Source organism: Ooceraea biroi, chromosome 4, assembly GCF_003672135.1.
Source record: "Ooceraea biroi isolate clonal line C1 chromosome 4, Obir_v5.4, whole genome shotgun sequence".
NCBI lineage: Eukaryota > Metazoa > Arthropoda > Insecta > Hymenoptera > Formicidae > Ooceraea > Ooceraea biroi.
Window position 1 is genome coordinate 4,338,207 of NC_039509.1, and position 21,941 is coordinate 4,360,147.

The 21,941-nt window shown below is 45.6% G+C and overlaps 1 protein-coding gene across 1 annotated transcript in view; it reads left to right on the forward strand.

Annotated features, from left to right (window-relative positions):
- LOC105280531 (neural cell adhesion molecule 2) overlaps window positions 1-21,941 on the forward strand; it is a 192,961-nt gene that overhangs the window by 138,838 nt on the left and 32,182 nt on the right. Inside the window, exons 4-5 of the mRNA XM_011341145.3 lie at window positions 12,858-12,968; window positions 14,529-14,732. Of these exons, the coding sequence (XP_011339447.1) occupies window positions 12,858-12,968; window positions 14,529-14,732 (315 nt within the window). The remainder of the gene's footprint in view (window positions 1-12,857; window positions 12,969-14,528; window positions 14,733-21,941) is intronic.

Sequence of the window (21,941 nt, forward strand, 5' to 3'; positions counted from 1 at the left end):
AAGAGCGCCTTTCGAAAACGGCGTTCAAATTTTGTTGCACGAGCTGTTGCAGCAAGAGCTTAATCGTCTCGGTCCGACCACCCCATCACTCCGGTAGATACATGGACGACTCAGAAATCACAAAGCGTTCGCAGCGAAAACGTGACGATCACGCTCTTATCGAATTTACGCCTCACTCATCCCCCGGCCAGTCCTTCCTTTCCCGCTCCCCCCCCCCTCTCTCTCTCTGTTTCTCTCCGTTTCTCTTTTTCTTTTACTGTCGGAAATAGAGAAATACGAGAAATAATTGCTACGGGTTTCTCATTCCTTATTCCATTCTTCTTGCATCCTGCCTCGCCTCGCTTTTTCGTCTGCGGCGTTCCGTTATTCTGAAAAACTGTAGGAACGCTCGGAAGACTAATCGACGCGCTCAAGATCGGTTAAGTAGAACTGGAGAGCAAACGAATGCATTCGCGCGCGCCTCCAATGTTAATTCGGTGAAGGGGTGGTCCGCGCGCAAGCGGAAGAGAAGCTGAGGATCTTGGTGGCGGGTATCGGAAACTCTCGGCGTGTTACATGGAGGAGCGGAGGCGTTCGGTTCTCCAACTCGTTTTTCGAATTTTACGGAAAACGCAATCGGACAAGAGGGTGGTGCGCGAAAGTCATTAAGGGAATATACTTATTCGCTGCCGGCCAATGAAGCGCGGAATTATCGATCCACGCCGACTGTCGAGAGCATTTGCGTGTATCACGTTCTGAGAGATTCCATTGAAACACTCCTAAGTCGGAAGCATGCCACTGACTCGAGAATGACACGGAGAATCAAAGAGCATGGTATCAAAGGGCGAATTGCACGGTTGCATAACTTTAACTTTGCATAACATTATTAAATTATCTCTGAATAATTCGTCCGGGAAATGTATATATTTATATACATACATTTATATATTTTTATTATTTTTATATCATTTATATATTAGTTTCTTAAACAAAAGCATAATATAATATGTACGAGTTGATGAAATATGAAATAATGAGAAAGTTGTTAGCTTTGTTCGCTATATTTTGTTATTAAATAATATTACCTTTGCTCTCTTTTGTATTCCATTTCCAATATCCATGCCATTATATGTATGCAGGAACGAATGTGTAACATGAGACAATCGTCCGAAAACAAATACATTTCCAGAAAAAGAGAAAAGAGATGAAGGATCGCGAACGAGTGTGTGGAAATCGTCGTGCACAGGCGAATATAACATTGTGCACTCGATCGCAATATGTAAAATAGATTTCCTATCGCGAAGTTTCGCAAGTGAATCCATCAAAACTTTTATAAAAGTCCCGGCAAGACTGATGAGTTTCTCCTCGTATCGACCTACCCCAATGCCAATTCTATCTAAGCGCTCCATAGGATTAACCGAGTAGAAATCTGAAACATTCAACGAAGAGAGGAAACTTTTCGGACGTACCGCCGCAGGAGATTTACGTACATGATACATAGCCGGAATATCAACGAGGGAATTTAAGCTGCAGAAGGATTTCCCGTTATCGGCTACGATGAACTGCGTTCCGCTCGACACGCTCCGCTCGACGCGCTTGTAATTAAACGGTAACGCTGTGACAGAAAATTATTTCTGATCGGCACAAGTATCAAGTTAATTCACCACGATAACGTTCCGGAATTGAAAAGAGCACGTTGGAAATCAATGATTTCACGGAAAACACCCTCGAATCGGTCGGCCCATTCGACCGAGGCAGTCCCACATCACATTACGCGTCGAAACTCCGCACGTCGACTGCTACGGTCGTCATAAATCAAAGCGCATCTGCTTATTCCCGTCGCGCGAAGCGACCAAAAGGGAAAAAAATCCCGTTTGACGCAGTATAAAGAATGACGTCGATTTTTCAAAAAGAGCGACGTGGGAGTGGGAAACTTGGTCGCGGCGCGGAATTGCGTCTGCTACATTGTGTCACCCGTCGAAGTCGGTGTAACAGCGTGCCACTCCTCCGGTGTGATTAATTATCCCGGCGGATACGGCCGCCACGTTGTCGTATCCGCAGAACAAATACGTCCGATACGCTAGGACGCCGGCGGACAGAGCTCCGCGCGGATCCACGCGGATTCGCAGCGCAGCTGTTCGCATACAGAGCGGATTCGGCTGGTATTTGCCGGCGGTTCGTGGCCGCGCGCGCCTTGATCGCGCGAGTACACATACCTCCACGGGATGGCTAAACCCGGGAGATGAAGCCGAGGGATGCCGCGCGGCCGCAACGTCGGAATTAAGATGACGCGTGTTTGTCCAGACTGTCCTCGTCCTCCTCCGTCAGCTGTCCTCGTCGCCGGCGAAGTTGCGCTCGAGGAGCAAGTGCCTCTTGCACGTACGTCGTTGCAGTACGTACTTGAATCTTAGCCGGGCAAAAATACTCGTGACTTTGCTCTCGTGATGTAGGTGGATTGCTCTCTCCTTGTCTTCTTTCGCGAGGCGAGGCGAGCAGACTTTCGAGGCGCAGAAGTCGCTAGAAAGTTTTCCACTCGCTCGTTCTGCGGTTCGTCACGCCGTAAGAAACGCTCTCCCGGAAGGGGAGTTGGCGAAGGGGGTTCGTCCGCGACGAAGCCGGACGGAAAGTTCTCTCCCGGCCGACTATCGGGAGGACAAGAAATGTCACCGCGGTAACGATCGCGAACTCTCGCCCCTAACGCGACGCCCGATGATTTAGTGGCCGTCCGCCGTGTTCGAATCTTGGCGTGGTCCCTGTGTTGCGGAACAAAGAATCTTTCTTGTAACGCGCACCAGGAGCTCGCGCGACGTCCGACTGGAGGCGACAATCGAATATCCTCGTGCAAGAACTGCATAGTTCCGATATTGATGAAGTCACGTGGGTTCAAGAACTCCGATTAATTGACGGCGATGGACTGGTATTGATCGATATATACCATGAACTCTATGACTGTGTTGTACCCGCTTACTGATTGAGATGGTCTTGGAAATGTTGAACTTGTAATTTTGTAATGGTTACTTTAATTTCATGTTTTTGACTTGCTTATCTCTTTCTCAATAAGCGCGAGATCGATCGTGTTACTTAATTTTAATTTTTTGTGTAGTAAAAATAAAATAGCGTTTTTAATGTTTGAGATTCAGCTAAAACCATAGCAGAGAGAGAGAGAGAGAGAGGGAGAGAGAACATTATCGAGAATTATCTTGGCTTTCTACATCAGATATCCGGGCTAACAAAGTTTCAACCACATTTCCGAAGCCTGATTTATCGGACTAGAATAATTTAATTAACGAGAAATTACTCACGATGGCACGAATCATAGTAATAGTTTGTATATCTTCTCGGAATTTCTCCGCTTCTTGCGACGTTGCGACCCAAAGTGAGCCGCGCAGAGGATTTCTAAAATCACCTGCTTTTCATGATTCAAAACAGCGCGTAGTTTATTAAAGACCTTTAGACGTGTACATCCGGAACCTGTCTTCTCAGCGAACGTTTCAGCGGCAATTAAATGGCGCGCATTTCCCCATAGCTTTCTACATTTTTCGCATCATTCACGTAGTTTTGGCATTCCTTGACGGACGCGGTCGGCAAAATCCACGCGGAGCTGCGCGCAAATATCTTCCTGCAGCTCGACGAGAAATATTTGCTGTACGCTTCGCCGTTTCAGTCCTTTCTTTAGATATGTTAGATATTTCCGTCAAGCACGAAATATACGAGAGTAAAATATTCACGAGTAACGCTGAGCGATATTGCGGGAGATGTACCGTCTGCCGTGAGAAAGAACGAGAGAGCACCGCTCGTAATGGTCTCCGCCGATCTTGAATATTAAACGGGATTCGGCAAAAAAATTCTCATTTTTCGAAATCACGTCCGAGGGGTAAACCACAATCATTCAGGAAGAAAAAAGTCAGAGGATTTTGCGTATTCCGTTCCATCTCCTGATATTGTCCCTCTCTCTCTCTCTCTCTCTCTCTCTCTCTCTCTCTCTCTCTCTCTCTTTCTCTCTTCATATCGCAGAAACTTCATATCACGCTCTCTTTCTCTATCTCCCTTCTCCCAGAGAAGCATCCGTGCGAATTCGCTTCGCTCGTCGTCACGTGTATTTAATTAAACGATACCGGGCGAGCGCACATTAATCGGGCCACGGTCGATTGGTTATGAGACTTATCTCGAATTGGCGTTGAATTATATAACAGTCGCGTCGAAATTTGAATATTCATACGTGCGTGTGCAAGATAACGTGCACGTGCTTCGCCTACACGTGCCTACTCGATGCATGCTCGATAGCGCGGAGTTCCGTTCATCCATTTCCTCGCGCGTTGCTTTTTCCCTTTCAATCCTGCGGTGCGCGCGATGAACGCGTAATTACGCCGTCATCGAGGCAGGATTTGTGCGTTCTGTCAAAGGCGTGCGTGCTCAATTCAAACGATACACTGCCCGATGCTTGGTTAATTAATTACGAACGTTAATGTTACGGTAATGAGGCGGAAGGTAATGTGATTGGATCCACGCTGATTAAGTTTTTGTGTCCTCTTTGGATCGCATCGCTGCACATCATCGTATCCTTTTCGGGTTGCATGCGTGGATTAATTAATACTATCGCATATGTCATCAGCACCACAGCAATCATCCCAGTGGACCACAGCTGCGTTTCCTTTTTTCATATATAAAGGGCCATTGCAATTTGCTGATGGTATGATTTAATGGATTGATACGATACGAACGAGCCAGATAACGAAATTTCGGAGAAAATAAGGAATCGTAAAAGAATCATTTGTCACACGATGCATTACATCACGCGGCATTAAAATTTATTCAAAAATCCATCCAACGATAAGGTCGCACGTATTACTATCGCGTTACAGTATTCGAAATTACATGTGTGCATTTTCAAGATAATTTTGCGCCTCTGCGAACCAGTTAATGTCCTTCCGAACTAATCTCCAAACGTGACGTGCCGCAAATGGACAGCGGTGAGCGGAAGTAATATATCTAATATATCAGAAATAACGTGACCTTTCCCGTGCGATATGTTCGATTCGGCCGAAAATTCGTTCACACCCTATTTCCCGCTCGCGAGCGTGGACTTCCACGCTACATGTCGGCCGATGTAGCGGAAGACCGATGCTTTCGACACGGCAGAACAATCTTATACCCGCGTAAGATGAAGAAGCAAGGGAGTGAGCCCCTTGTTCGTGCTTCTCGTACCGTCTCGGTTGTCCCGGGACCGAAATCTCGTTCTACATTCCCGTCTTCCTTGCTCTCTGCAGGCAGCGAAACGTGAAAGATTACGGAGGACGACGAGAGAGAGAGAGAAAGAGGATTCAGATGGAAATACAAGCGTATTAGCGGTGAGAACGGCGCAAAAAGGCCATCGGAATGAGAAGAAAGGGAGTGAAAACGAAGAATCGTCGCCGGTGGTTGTGGGGCTTGGTGGTGGAGAACGCGCTTCGACAAGCCCGTTGTTTCGTTCGAACCTCGCCGTCGGATTATACCGGATGTGTATCTACGGCGTGTACATGGCTCCTGGCCCGAGCACGTACCGGGACCAAAGCCGGTCGCTTGTATATGTGCAAGAGCGATACACGAGAGCGGATATTACACTGTGCGATACACACCCTCCGCTCCTGCCTGTCGTCTCCACCTCCTTTCTCGGCTTTCTGGGTTCTGTCTCTGTTCCCTCACACCCAGCCGGTTTTTCGTATATTACTGCACCCTTCGGCATTCGACACTGATCCTGAGGTTTCGCCGGACGTATGGAGGTTCCAGCGTGAAAATCGTTGCTAATGCTGGTGCGAGCACTATCGTTTCCGTTCAGGAACGTTCAGACGCGGTGCACGTTACCGTCATTGTTCGCGTTGACAATTGCGAACAGGACGAATCGTTAAAATCGCGCCTCGGAGAGAACATTGTTCACGTCGCGTTGCTCATGAAATTGTCGTCGTTGAACGCCGCGGAAATTATTATCGAGTGCCATCACATCGTCGTCGCGTCACATTCATATAGATGCAATCAGCCGCGTTCGCGGAGCTACATGTTTTACGTTTCGAGAGTGACGCTAAACGACGTGACATGAGTACACTTGTCGAAAACACACTGTTTACTTATCTCGATGCTCGACAAGGCAGACAATTTTCAGCCAGGCTTTCGCGATCAAAACTCTTGGCATTCAACAAGTTAATTTGGTCCCGGGGATACGTCGAATAGTGCTACCAAGCACGTTACTTGCATGCAACTCGTCGTGTTGGACTACGATATTGTTCCGGTAAATGCTCGTAGACACGTGGAGACGTTATGTTCCACGTGACTGCGATACTATAATACAAACACCAACGCGCCAAGATGGCGAGGAAAAGCGGCGCGGTGCAGCTTTTCGTTGTCGGCGACAAATAGAGCAGCTACCGTATGTGAAGCAATTATTGTAATGGGGTCTTCAAGTTCATCGTGACGAGCTGTGGCAGCGGATGCCTACAAGTGTTCGAACGGGATAATTTCGACCTGAATCCGCCTGAGTCAGCTCGGTGGGATACCTCTCTCTGGCCGAGACAGATCGACAAATGGAAAATCAGGCTGCGAAAAGGCCGTCCATCCTGAGCGACGTCGTAATTGAGAGGACGTAACGTGACAAGCGTGTAATATCGAGAATTGCTCTCACCACGCGCGCAAATGTTACAAACGAGAATAAAGCGATAAAGAGAATAGTCGTGAACTGCGGAATTCAAGTTATTTGTCTGTTGAAATGAATAAACTCGCAAATAATCGGCAAAAGCAGAGACTTTCGTTTGTGTTCACGAGTTTTTACCGAATGGAGGCTTTAATATTTTTATGTTATAACTTCGGACAAACGGTAGCGAATTTTATTTCAAAAGATGGATAAAGTTGGAGTTTGTTTAAGAATCGTTCGAGCTGAATGTTGCGATGTAAAAAGGAGGAAATGTTCCGGACTGATGGAAACATGAGGTTATTTAAATCACTCACCGGTACTAAATAACTGCGTTACACACAGACAACGTGTATCACAATGGAAATCAGTATAATATCTGAAGCATTGCTGCAGACAAGTGATATCGGATAAAATGTGCTTGCAAATCAAAGGTATAAATTGGAACCGTCTGCTTTTTGAGTCGCCTTTCAAAGGAAATAATACAAAGAATTATAGGGACAGTGATTGCTTCCTCGCTATAATTTCCACGAGGTACCTTTTTTCCACCCGTTGCTTCCGGGTCACGCTGTTTCCTCTGAACGAGCGCAGGAAATTGCGTCGTTGTAAGTGGAAGAGTAAACCCTTTCGCCTATAGCATTAATGAGGAAGCTAAGTTTGTTTTGCAGTTAAATTGTTCTGTATTAGCACGCAGTCTCCGCGCACGTAGATCTAAATTACTATCCCGCTGCAACACTAATCTTATATATGTCGTAACAACGTGAACGAACTCGTTCTTTAATTATTTATTTTTGGTGCCGTTACGTTACGGGATTGTCGATAATATAAGGTTCCAATTCACAGCGCATTTCAATATTGCAAGCGAAATATGCGCTCGTCATCCAACACTGAATCCCATCACATCGTTGATTTAATAACATGCGCGAGATAGAGACCTCGTTTATGAGAATAAATTTGACGTTTCATAAAAGCATTTACGGATAATCGTTATTCACGTATTGGCTTCAACAAGTTGCCTCTATTTCCTGAGTTTTTCACTGTTTTATTATTGCTGCTCCACTTCTACATTAATAAAAGTTGTCCACATTAATATTGTAAAATGCGATAATTTTCGAGAATGGAGAAGTAAAAGAATGAAATGAACGTTCAAATAACAAAACAATGTTGTAATGTGTTTTTTGCATCTTCATGATGCACGAACTTGAACAGCTTTGCGATTTTGCACGAGACAAACCAGACAAGCGTCATGACATTTCTCTCTACGTCTATCGGCAAAGAGTAACGTTACACTTATTAGCTACGCTTTACAGCGCTTGCAGCAATCCGAACGTCACTTTCGCAATCGATACGTTTTTTGTGACGCTTCTGCGAACAAGCAAAAATGTGCCTACCGAGCGATGGGGATGCTCGCGCGAGCGATGGGGATGCCCGCTTCACACCTGCTCGCATCTCGCGGGATTAACGAATGTGTTTTGATTCGGCAAGTGCAGAGCGAGAGAGAGAGAGTGAGACAAGGCGCGTACGTATATCCTATGACGGGAGGGTGGCGAAAGCGGAGCCAGAACGAGACACGCTCGCGAATCGGATCACCCTATTCATCGGTGCAGCATTGACGAAAATCGAAACGAATCGAAACGAACTGCCGCCTCTTTAGAATTCATATATACGCTCGCTCGCGTCTGTATATACGCGCGCGCGCGTATATCGACCTAATTCTCTTTTCTTTTTTATTTTGTGCAACGCTGACAGACGCTTTATTTTTTTTCGCGCAGTCGCCCCACGCTTTATGAATAAAAAACTTACTTTTGTCCATGAGCACCCCTATGCATTTCCCGTGGAAATATTTTTTCAATCACAGACGCAATTTCGCGTGTCCCCCGTACGACTAATCGACCTGTTGTCACGTATCGAAAATTAAAAACTCGCCGCGGCGGAACTTCATCGGGCCGTGACGCATACCATGCATACCGATCGCGTGACGTAAAGCAAATGCGATGATAAGGCCGGAATTGCGATCGTAATGTAGAATAAAAACGGCTCGGCGAGCTCTGAATTTCTGATACAAGTGCGTGGATGGAAGCTCGCGCGGCGAGGTCAAAATATGCATGAAACATTATGTAAATCGCTCTCGTGACAGCTGAACCATTACGCTCGACATTTTTGGCCACGTCACGTTCTTTCGCACGTGTCTAATTAGAATGAAACTTGAACTGTCGCTCGTAATAATCGAGGGACCGACGTCGCAACGTCGCCGGGCTCTCGAATTCCACGGAATTCGCGGAAAAATGGCACTCGCGGTGCACGTCCGGCGATTCACGGCGTGCGATTTCAATTTGAGTCCTTTCTACGGCAGCTCCCGCCCGTATTTTATTTCACCGAGGCGTCGATTTATCGGGACGTGGATGAACGGAGAAACTTCTCACGCGACGCAAAGTTCCAGTCCGAATCAGAAATCAAATCCAGCACGGCGTTGCAGCGCTGAGCGAGCGAACGAGCGCGCGCGGAAACGTCGTTGGCACCGATACGACTTCATTTGCGCACGCTATACGCGAGAACCGCAGTAAAATTTTTTTATGGCCACGATGGGAGCAAAAGGCGGAAGTAACTTTTTGGCGGTTCAAATTAACCGGGGTAACTGCGGCCACGACAATTACCACCCGATGGCTCGGTCGTCCGTTACTACCCCTTCTTTCCGCCCGGGCCGGCCGCCCAGCGCGCGATTAATCACGAAAAACAGTTTTGGGCTTCCCCTGGCCAGCCTGCCCGTCGCCGCACCCTCGATGCTGATGATGCCGGGCGACCACCAAGAGGGAAAGAGAGAGAGAGAACCTTTATAAACAATAAATCTGACCAGGCCGCGTTTTGGTAGCGAGATCTCGCGAATGAAACGCACGAATGTAACAACGAGTGAGCGAGCTCTTCGAGTGAAAATATAAAACGATGTAAATTGCAAAATCTAATGTTGCACGTACCGGAAAAAAAATCCGATAATGGACAACAATGTAACAACGGTGGAGAGATAGGGACAATATAGGAACAGGGATAATAGTGGATGATGAAAGCAAATGGAATTGATTTATCAAATTATGCGAATATTAAATATTAAAATATACAAAATATTTTAAATATATAAAAATTTCGCTATATATATATTTAGTTAGTTGTTTGGTTTGATTATGTCGTCTGATCAACACTTGATTATAGACAATAGGATTTTTATGGAAAACTGTACAATACAGTTTGAACATCGGAGGGAGAACAACTATTTGCGCTAATGAAAGTTTCGTGCTATGTAAAAAGATCTCTTTCATGTGTGCGCACGTGAAAAAGAAACAAAGTTTGCTTTTAAATTTTGCTTGAAATTCAAAACTGTATTTAGTCTATAGAACTTATTATAATTTCATAATGTGCGCGTATATTTTACGGGAAATTTTGCATATAATCGGCTCTAAGCTCCGCGTGATGGTTATATGCAGCGTACGTAGTCGACCGCGAAGCGTTTCGAGCACGTTTCAGCCTCGAATAAGTCGATCGACTTAATGGCAAATGAGACGCGTGCCTTATGAAATATACGTGTGATGGCTTATTAAAAATGCTCTGAGCGCTCTGAGAATATCGCTTTCACATTTTATCAGAGAGATGTGACGGAGCATAATGCGAAATCAATTTTTCTTTCCCTTCGCGGCTTTTCTGCAGAGTTGTAAATAGAAATATTTTCCGGAGTATATACGGCGCGGCGTATCGTCGTAACCGTAAATATCCGCTGACGTTCATAATTCTAAGAAAATTATGTCCTGCCTTAGTAATTGCAAAGGGGCGAACGGGGGGAATATTAATGGCGCAACATTGCGCGTTGATCGCCTCGGCCCGCCGGGCTAATAACGCCAGATCTGTTTTTACGTTAATCACAATCGCTAATGAGAGAGAGAAAGAGAGAGAGAGAGAGAGAGAGAGAGAGAGAGAGAGAGAGAGAGACAGGAAGAAAGAAAGAGACAAATTTATCATCATCGGTGCCGGACCGAGACTCTCACGGGAGAAATGAGATGCACGAGAAACGATTACGCGGCGGAATGATCTCGCGGAATCGGAGGAGTCCGTCGTGTCCGCGCACACGCGACCGGATAATTGGGGATGAAAGTGGTCGCGCCGAATCGAACGTGAAAACACGCCCGGATTGGATAATAAATCGAGTTCCAGGGGAGGGATCGATTTCATTAAAGCACGATAATTCTCGTCAGTATAGAGCGCAGCCAGGGTAGTTCCCGCGGAAATAAATAACGGCGCAGTAGTGCAGGTGCGCCACTGTCAGACTCGTCGCGGATTAATGGCGCGCCGGGCCGCGCGCGCGTTGCATCGCTAGGCTACCTGCTGCTGTTGCCGCTGCTGTTGCGTCCTTTACGGAGACGAGAAGAGAAGAGCTGTGTCCTTAAAAACGAGTCGCATGCCGGCAACACCGACATCGACGCGAGTACATCATGTTCCTCTTCCCTCTTGAGAGAGGATGGAAGCGTCCGGGATACGTAACGCATTACACGGCGAGACTGTGATACTGCAAATACTACAAAGGCTAATACCGATAAATGATACCTTCCCGCATACCATTTGTCAGGATTATGGAGGACAGAGAGCGGAGGAGGACAGACGGAGGTGCAGTCCTCGAGGAAGAGGGATGGAGACTGCGGACGTTAGCACCCCTGCAGCAACATATCTAAAGACGTATTAAGAACATGTCTTTAAAAACGTGTATTAGCGATTCAAGATTCGATATTGTCTCTCTCTCTCTCTCATTAGATTTTCTCGTTTGGAATCTATTTCCATCGACGAGGATCCATTTTAATTCGGAATTAAACATACTAACAGAAATTAGGTAATTAAGAATAAGGATATCAAGATTGACTGTAATTATCTGATTCAATAAATCAATCAGCAAATCGTATGAATCGAATGCGCTTAAATAATCATGTACCCAGAAATCGTTACAGATGACAAATGCAATAAAAACCAGAGTGGCAGGAACGAAAACGTTGCAAAGATAGATGCGATGTACATTCAACGTATTAATTCATTTTTTATCATGAAACAGGATATCGAATATATTTTTCTGATATAAGAAAATTTAATTATCGTTATATAAATAAAGCTCTCTCTCTCTCTCTCTCTATCTATGTAATAAGGTCAACGATACTTTTAAAATCATAGGTATGTAGGTCGGAGGACAATTACAAAACGAGTATCAAGGCATACGGTACTCGCGGTCTTTTCTCTTGGTAACAATAATAATGCATTTGACATAAGCTGAAAAAAGCGATTGTATTTCATTCAAGTGCGCCAAGTTGCTTTTGATTTCCAAAGCTTCAAACTGCCACGCCTGATGCACCATGAAAGAAACGACGAGAATAAATTCCGACGTTTTGCACAGTTAAAATAATTTTTTATGCAACGGGAGAAAACCGCCAGGAAGAAAAATAAGGTGGAACACCAAGTGGAGCGTGCTCTTGAGCGCCGGTCTTTCGGCGTGATTTTTGCGATTGTAATTCTCCAATTATATCGTCCGGCAACTCCATCCACCAAATGACCTCTTCACCTTACACAAATGCGTCGCAATTTGATTTTCCCCGTAAACCGAGTAAAGCCGCGCGGAGGAACCCTCGAAACGATAAACTCATCAGCGCGAGAGAATTAAAGGAAACGGTGGACGACACGGGAGGGGAAACGATAAACTGCAGGTTTCCCGCGTGTGGTCTCGCTCTTATTATTTTAAGTTCCGCTCGCCGGCAAACTCCACATCCGTCCAATATCCGATATCGCGACAATTCCCAGCTTCTGGTCCCGGGAACGAGGAAGTGCATCGGCGCTCCGCTCGGACCCGCTTGCGAGCGGACGCATCACCCGCGATACGTACGACTGTCAGAAATACATCGCGAAGCTCGCCTGTACGCGCCTCGCTTGATATCGATTTCAGATTTCAATTTAATGCCGTCACGATATCTCAGGCACGATCTTCCAATACCAATTTCGTGTTATCGGACTTTTCGTGACGTCGCTGCCGCCGCCGTTGAGCTACCATGAGCGCGCCGCATCGCGCACCCCAAACACCCACCCTCTCCGAATCGCGAGGGGATACGCGACGACGCCGCGACCAGAAATGTAGCCCCGCGCACTCATGAATATTCCTCCGTCGACCGATAAATGTATCAACGTCTTCTGTGTTCGTTTCCAGTGCCGCCGCACAAGATTGCGATCGTCGACGAGAACGGAAACACGCGGGGTACGACGGTCGGGCCATACGTGGAAGGCGACAATCTGCGGCTCTTCTGTGACGTCCACGGAGGTGAGTATTCGTGCAAATGGTATGCACATAGACGCGTATCGGGAGCATGACGAGATCTTTTTCGGTTCGGGCCTCGAAGCTGGATGAATTTTCGTGCCCTGCAATGCGGCTCTCGTGCACCCCCGTGATTTGTCATTCTTGGTGTACGCCCGACATGAGGGTGGTGAAACGGCCTTCGTTTAGCAGGCAATCTTGACGAACTCATCTTTGCACAGAAATCAGAGGCTTCGTCAAAAAATTATGTGTAGCATAATTAATTAATTATAATTGATATATTTGACTAATAATTATTATCCTTTTATAATTTCCTGAAGTCGATTACGCGCGCTTAATTGACTCATAAAATTTGAAATTTCTAATACACGTTTTTAATATTAATTATATGTATGGATTGACATATGTTAATTTAATAGAATGGAAATAAATAGTCAACCGTACTGGCAATATTCACTTTAATTAAAATAAATTAAAATAAAATAGCCCACAACGTTTCGACCATTGGTTCTGGTCCTCTTCAGGTGGAAAAACTCACAATATTATACATAAAGATGACAATAGTGGCAACATAAAGTCATTATCTAAAATGTAATAACCACAACAGTAAGTAGATAGAATTAAATTAATTAAAGTGAATATTGCCAGTACGGTTGACTGTTTATTTCCATTCTATTATATTGGATACACTGGTGAAGAAAAGAAGTTACATCTTTTTTTATATGTTAATATAGTGCATAAATTATTATCATTATTGTTTATATTATGTGAGAGAAATATTCGCGTAATATGAATCGTCAGCGTCTGAATACATGCGTATTTATACTATCGATACACTTTGTAATATCGATAAGTCTTGTTCTTTAGATTAATAGATAGAATAATTTGAATTTAATACCTAATTTTGATATTAAAATAATCCAATTTTTAATTTCGTTAACGCAAAAATTGTATTTAATAAAGGCTATTAATTATTTTTAAAGAGAATTCTATATACGTTAATCACATAGACGTTGTAATATTCCGTTCATTTATTCTATCAGTTATGATTATATATGTATAATAATCTATGCTCTAAATCATATTGTATTAAATAATAATTTACATGCAAAACACACACATATATAACACGCATAGCTGTGAACAAGTAATTCAAATATTTATGTTTATGCCTATTAGTAATACTAAAATTGATTGTTCAACGACACTATCTGTGCTTGTTCATTAAATTAATTTTATGTCTCATACATTTGGCATTACAATTCTCCGCGCAATTATATATTGTATAATCATCATGTTTCATTATATCTTTTTAACCAAAATATCGAGCAATATCGACGCTTGTTAACTCTTATTACCACGATTATTATCACGATTTAAACCACGATGGTATCTCGATGTCCATGTAATTTAATTTTGGTAAATATCGATCGAAGCCTATTGGCATCTCGTTAAATTCAAGCGTCACCGCGCGCGTGTGTGCTGCGTGGAAGCGCGCTGATCATTTTTTTCGCGATGAAATCTGACGCGCAACAGGCCACAACGGAACTGATGTATTTTCCGCAGGTAAGCCGGCGCCGACGGTGACTTGGTATCTCAACGACAAATTCGTCACCAACCGGACCATGATGCTGCGTAACGCCGTGGCACGCAGCGAGATCGCTGTTCAGAATTTGGGTCGGGACGACGTCCACTCGGTGCTGACCTGCAATGCCACGAATAACAATAGGTCGAAGCCGCTGTCGTCGTCGGTCGGCGTGGACATGCATTGTAAGTATCCCGCCGGTCACGCTGCTGGATCAAAATTCGTCCTCTCCGCTTGCACGCTCGTGATCCGCCCCCGGTATCGCTGGACAGGCGGGACACGTTTTATCGGCGTTTTTATAACGGTTTGCGCGAGACAGGATGATCGCTATGTACCATTACACACACGAACGACCATGGCATATATAACGGCGTCTCATGTAATCCGTTATCATGTAAAATAGAGCTGTGCTTTAAAAAAGATATTACCAAATGTCTCTCCGACGCGGATTCTGCGTGGTGAACGCAAGGAGAGTTCGGTAATTGCCAAACTCCTACTATCGAATTAATCGTCTTACAGCGACAATGCCAAAGGTATGCGTACTGGATAATAGCTCTCTCTCTTTCTCTCTTCGCCTGCCTCTCCCTTCCGATGCGGTAATAGGATAGAAATGCGAGCGTGTGCTTGAAGGATGTGTAATCCCGAATGCTCCGCGATATCGCATTTGCCGTTCGCTTACGAGGAAAGAGGATTCGTCGTCGAACACCTCGACTGTATGTACCGCGCGCTATTGACAAACCGTCCGTATCACCGTGAGATGTTTATCGGGATAATAGAAAACTCGATGGCCATTTTTCTAGACCCGTTCGCGAATCGACGAAGTAAGTTTCCGGAAGGAAGGAAGGAAGGAAGGAAAGAAAGAAAGAAAGAAAGAAAGAAGAAAAGAGGGAATGAGGAGACTTTTCCCGTCGATGCGGAGACGAGATATATTCGGTCGGAGTGCGTCGGCCTGCTTTGAGAGGATCTCTGCCCGAGCTTTAATACGTATTTCAGTCATAAAATAGCGGTTTCTCCTTTCTCTTCCCCCCCCCTCTCTCCCGCTCTCCCCTTTTGTCCATCTCTTTAGAAGATTATACCTGATTGAAAGATTTATACTGGCACCAACCGTATTCGCTCGCTCTGCATTGGCTGCCAAATCCATACAATTCTCTCGTTTTCAATTGTCCAATTTAATTCCTTGTTATTTATGCGCACGTGGCATTTAGTATTGTACAGCATTTAAATTGTACCCCGTGCATCAACGATCAGAGCGAAATTGTCGCGATGATCGCAGTTGCACGAAAATCAATCAAATGAGATTCGTTCGTTGTTATATTAATCCTCCCTCGATTTTACATCGGTCAGAGGGTGCATTGATGGATCGTCCCAATTCTAGGACGACCTGCGCACGTAGCGCACGCGAGCACTTCGGTGGAGTGCAAGAAAATAGATGACGACGTGCTTCTTCGAGACCACAAGATGTGCTATAATAACGCTTACAACCCCGATACCTAAGGCACACAATGATGTCAAACACCTAGATCAATACTGTCGACGTATTGATATAGATGTTTGACATCCATACCAACGTCAAACACCCATGCTAACAATAACATACAAGACAATCCCAACACAACCAGGGTCCACTTGCTGTTTGCAAGTGGGCAGCACGACACGCTGCGCGATCCATGATTAATTAATTCTTTACCCTTAAGAACGCCCGTAAGAACGTCTCAATTAGAAAAAAAAGGATGAAAGCAGAAAGGTTTCATCAAAACTCGATCTCCAAGATCCAACCCAACGTTATGGGGGGAGGAATTAGGGGAGAGAGGGAGGCAGGCCGATAAATGTTCCTTGACGTTCCCTTCGTGCTACGTCGACTCCATAACTCCGACAGTTAAGATGTCGGCACGTACTAGATACAGAACGCGACGTATCGCCGATGGAGATGAGATGATCGCGTGGTGCTCGCCGCAGCACGGAATCAGGATGGACGGATGGTACAATTTACGAGCGGAATGGTCCGAAGGACGTACTGTTACTCCAGTTGCGCTCCCCGGAGGGAAACTCTGCATTCTTTACGAGGTCGGGTCCGTCGTCCGTCAGCGATGCGTAAATGGCGCGTTGGAGGGTAAAAAAGGAAGAAAAGGGAAGATGAGAAAGGAAGATAGAAATAGAGATAGAGAGACAGAAAGAGAGACAAAGAGAGGCAGAGGAAGTTGGAGACGAGGGTGCGAATTCGCCATTAAAGGGTGAATAACGTCCGGGCGAACGTGGTGCGTCTTCTCGCGGCGTGGAATTCGATTATCTCGGACGTGATTTAAAATATTCCCGATAACGGCGGCGGCGGTGGCGGCGACGACGACGACGACAACGATGAGGATGGCGTCGACATCGGCGTCGGCGTCACCGCCACCCCCGCAAATTCCGCCGACCGCATTATTTTCCTTTTGTACGGGCAGAGATAAAAGCGAGTGTCAGAAGAAAAGGTATCCCGCACGCATACACGTACAACTCCATTTTCGCTGGCTCCCTGCGAATCGCCCATCGTCCCCGCAAGAGGGTAGATTATCGCGAGATCTCTCGTTCGATCGCGCACGCTTACGAGGGAGCCGACGAGGGCCGCTAAGACGGCCGTTCCCGGGATACAGGATAACGGGATTATCGTATATCGCGGACGAAATAACTTTTAAATCCTTAAAAATGCGAGGAGCCGTGTAAGCGCTTATTCAGCAGTTTTGCGAACAACGTCCATAGAAACATTTAAACCTGCTCGCGAAATATAAATGTTGCGCGCAAACGGAATAATATCTAAATAGTAATATCGCGTTGCACAGAGATGGGCCGGAATTGCCTTGTTTTCGTGTGTGTTGCACATACGCCGCTTGCATTGCGAGAGAACGCGTTTTATTAGCTGTCTCAATTTCCGGAAATTATAGATTTGTTGTTGTTGTTTCGAAACTGACTGATAAATTTATGGTTTGATTGGATTTTACCATATAATAACACTGACCGGAAATAAATCTGCGAAAAACGGAATTGCGAACGAACTACAGCGTTTGCGTAATAATCACGATAAATAAATATAATTAAATCATGCATGCGCGGAATGGTACGCGAAAATATGTTAATTATTTTGTAGCGACGTTGCAACTGTTACACGACAAATATTGCCGAGAAAAAAAATATTGAGCGCTTTAATAATTACAACGGAAGCAGTACAGACGAGCAGATGTATCTTTCACGGAAAAGTAGAGTGCACATTAAACGCTTTAATCGTAAAGCTAAAGAAAACGCGAACGCGCGAGCGCTTCTTGAATTTCTTATTGACGTCGTGAGGTAAGAGTTGGGAGAGCAGCCGAGAGAACGTTCATTAAAGAATACACGAGGAAAAGTTCGGCCGCGATTTAAAAGCAATGGACGAAGCATAATGGAAACAAGCTCACTTGGCTGCGGCTCGAGCCGGCTCTAATCCGAATGTAATAAAAGGAAACTTTTGTTCGCCCTCGGACGTAATTAAATGTGCACATATACGCGATATTCTCGCTGGCTAATTGATTTTCTGGCCAGCTTCCGCGGTAAGAGAATTCCGCATACGTGTCGCAAATAATAAAATTTTGGAACTCCGGCAAACACGTTTAGATACGTTTAGATACGCATCAATTTCAATATCTAACAGACGGTAAAGTGCTTACACTGTGTATATGCATAAACATCACTGCGTACTAATGTATATATAAAATTATGATATCTGTTTCAAATATACATATATATAAATGTATATAGAAGCTAGATTACGTGAAGCGGGAAAGTGGTGCGCGAGTCGAGCATTTTCTCGACAGCGGGAAACGCTCAGGACATACAAGCAACGCGAAGTGCACGCGAAAGAAATATGTTTCACGCGATAAAACGCAGAACCGTCACAACATTTTTCTGGGTCAGTGATTCGTGACGTTAAGCGTGAACTCCCGACAAAGCTCGCAGACGCGGCGCGAAAGTCACTCGGGATGAAACCGGTTAAACACGCGACGTTACATGATAGCAAGTTCGGTGTAACGTGGAGTTATCGGACAATGTTCTGCACGTTCGGTGGAGAGAACGCGGAGATTAGATCCCATTAGCATACGCGAATTGGATCGGAACAATGCCGTCGTTCGCAGTTAAATCGATTTTTATCAGGTATTGTTACGCGACGGCCGATTCGGGAAGAGAGAGCGAAGTACGAAGTACGCTCGCCGCGATTTCGAACTGATTTGACTTTTCTCCTCCATTTTTTCCTCCTCTCTTGTTCTTTTTCGTTTAACGATCTATTTAACGGGAAGCGCGGTCTTTGTCGTGAAAAAATGTAGAGAGGAAGAGGAGCGCGCGTTACTCGCACGGAAATAGAACGTGTATTAAGTAATGGGCTCTCGCATCGAGTAGCGAGCTCTAGAACTGGTACTTCGGAGGCAAAACTACGCGACGTCGCGAGCACTGAAATCTGAAATAATTTTCGCTTCCGATTGTGTTTCTCCGACTGCGGATTTTTCCGAAGAAACTCGGGAATCTCGCGCGGTTCAGGCAAAATACGCGTACGAGATATACATATACCGTAAACCATGTACATCCCCTAGTTTCTCGCTTCCTTTTAATCGCTGAGAGTCGATCAATTTACAGTGTATTTTCCCCGCGACGAGAACGTCGATATTTTATGTATATTGGCTCGTGTCATCGGCATAATACCCAAAATACTCGAGTGTCATGAGCGACACTTTCTTCGGCCAAGGGGGAGTCGAGGAGATATCAGGAGGGAACGCTTCCTTAGACCGGATACCACGTGGCATTCCCTTTGCCTGAGCTTTTGGCGGCGAGCAACACTCGCGCTCGATGTGTGGCGTTCGGTAACACGGATTTCCCGGTAATATATCTCCCTTTCAAGTAAAAGCGCGATCCCTTTCGATGTGCCATGAGCCACCTTTTTCGGCCTGATTCCGGCGCGAGCGTTTGCCTCGCGTTTGCGCGCCGTACGTATCTACGTTATAACGCGCGCACGACGTTATTCATTTCGCTGACAGAATACAGAAGTCATTTGTCGACTCGCTAGCGCGCAAACTTGACAATACCTATTACGGACACATCCCGTGAATGCCGCCGAATGGATGCTGTCTGTCCTCCTCCCTCGCACGGGCTATTACCTCGGCCGCTCAGACGTCACAGAAGAGCCCGACAAATGTCCTCGCATGGAGACAATAACGGGACTAATGAGCGATTAGCAAGAAGGTGGATAATGGGAGTGTACGTCGCGGTCTCGGAGGAGGATGATTGATTATCAATTCAACGCGAGCCGCGCAGCGAAAATGAAGAATCCGCGTAATGCGCTAAAATACTGGCTGAATGGCTGATTGTGAGAGTACCCAAAAACTGTCGGGTAAAACTGTCTGTATGCATACATATATAAAGTGTTTTGACAGTCTCCGAGCTTAATTTGACAGATTCATTTTAACGTACTTGAGATTGGTTTTTCGAGAAGAATGTTTTTGGAACTCATTAAAAATCTAAAGAACTTAACCCAGATTCTCTCCAATTAGGACGAACACAATCGACATGACGTACCCAGTATGCTCAATGAATTAAACTCGACTGCTACAAATCGATGAGTCAACAATTTACCATCCTCTTTCTCTCGCTCTCGCTCTCACTCGCTCTCTCTCTGTCCCTTTGTCTCCCATGTGTTTAATGAGTTTCCGCAACAACTGTCTTTCGCGCTTCCGCCCTAAGGACATCACTGCACGTCGTCTACGCGCTTTGACGATTTGCACGATCGCGACCACCGCGCTAAATAGAATTAAAACGATCGTTCGACGCGAGAGCTCTCCTTCCTTCCTCCCTTTCTCCACGCAGCGTTTCATTATCCGCGCGAAATTGAATCTGCCGATCAATTACCCGGCCCCGTGTGAGAAGTAAGCCTTCTTCGCGCTCTCGACGGCGAGAAGGATCTCGCGCGCGTCTGCCGCGTGTTCGCGATTGCCAGCGAATCCATCTACCCTCGCCACCTTCGCGGAATCTCGACGGAAAGATTTCTTTCTCCGCTCGGAATCTACGCTCGCGATCGCTCGCATAGCCGCCGCGATTCCGCGCACGTATCGCGTTGCCGGAAAGAAGCGCCGCGAGAAACGCACGTCACCGATTCCGGAGCCGCATCGACGGCTCCTTATCCGCGGGGTTTGGTTTTCATTCGCTTTGCAATTCAATCCCGCGAAATCCCGCGGGATATTCGCGAGCGCCCCCGTACCACCCCATCCTCTATTCACCGCCAGAGCCTCAGCTTCTCTTCGATATCTTGAAGCGGCGTCTCTGTCAGCAGCGCACGACTCGCCAGAATCATCCGGCCGGATCATCCAGCCAAAGCGCCGGGTTCGTTGCCTCGAACTTCTCGAATTAATCTGGATTACGCTCGTCTGATGTATTCGCGCGAAAGCGAAAGAGAGAGAGAGAGGGATGAACTTGCGACTATCCCTTACGGCATGTATCACGGGAACGGCATACATTAGCGGAATCAGCGCAGGTGTCCAGCAGGCACTTTTGGATCGTCAAGTTCGCCACGCTATTTGAATCTTGAAACATCCCCCTCAATAGCGATTAATCCGATAATTTGACAAGTTAATTCTTTGGCAAGTCAATTCTCTTATCTGATACCGTATAAAAAAAGCTTCTACGAGTGTCGTTAAAGTAAATCCCCTTGGCTGTTGAACGTCCATAATATTCAAATTTTCGACCATTTGTGTCACTGTTTCGTTACTGCACGAGGTCACGGACATGTGCAAAGACGCACGCACAATGTTCCCGAGTCAATAGAGCCGGAGGATGAAGAAGATTAAAGTGGAAAACTTGAAGCCGAGAAAGGAAACTGCTTGCTGGCGACTGGAATAATTAAGAGACTAAATTTGAGAGCGAGTGAATGAGGACAGATTTTAATTAAAAGCCTCAGCGTGGATGTCTAATGTGTAGTCCGGACTTTCCGCGCGTATCCAGATTTCGGAATTACCGGTGTCGTTACTTAACAAACGCGCGATTACAAAAATGTTTTTAAAGACACCTCCCGAGTCTCTCGAAGCTTCAATGAGACCGGAGGGTGAAACAGATTAAAGTTGAAAACTCAGAGTCACAAATGAGATAAAGAGAGAAAGGGACGAAATTACCTGGTAACCTGGAACAATCAACAGGTCAAGTTAAATGTGAGTAAATGAGCAGGTCTTTAATTAAAAATCTCATTTGCTGTCTCAGTCATTTATCTTGTTTGTTCTCGCAACTCTGCGAGAAAGACTATCCGCGAGAAGACTATTAAGAGAGATGAAGACTTCAAAGAGTGCCACTGCAGATTTTCGTGTGATCCCTTTTAAATCCTCGGAATCGCCCCTTCACCGGCACGAAACAGG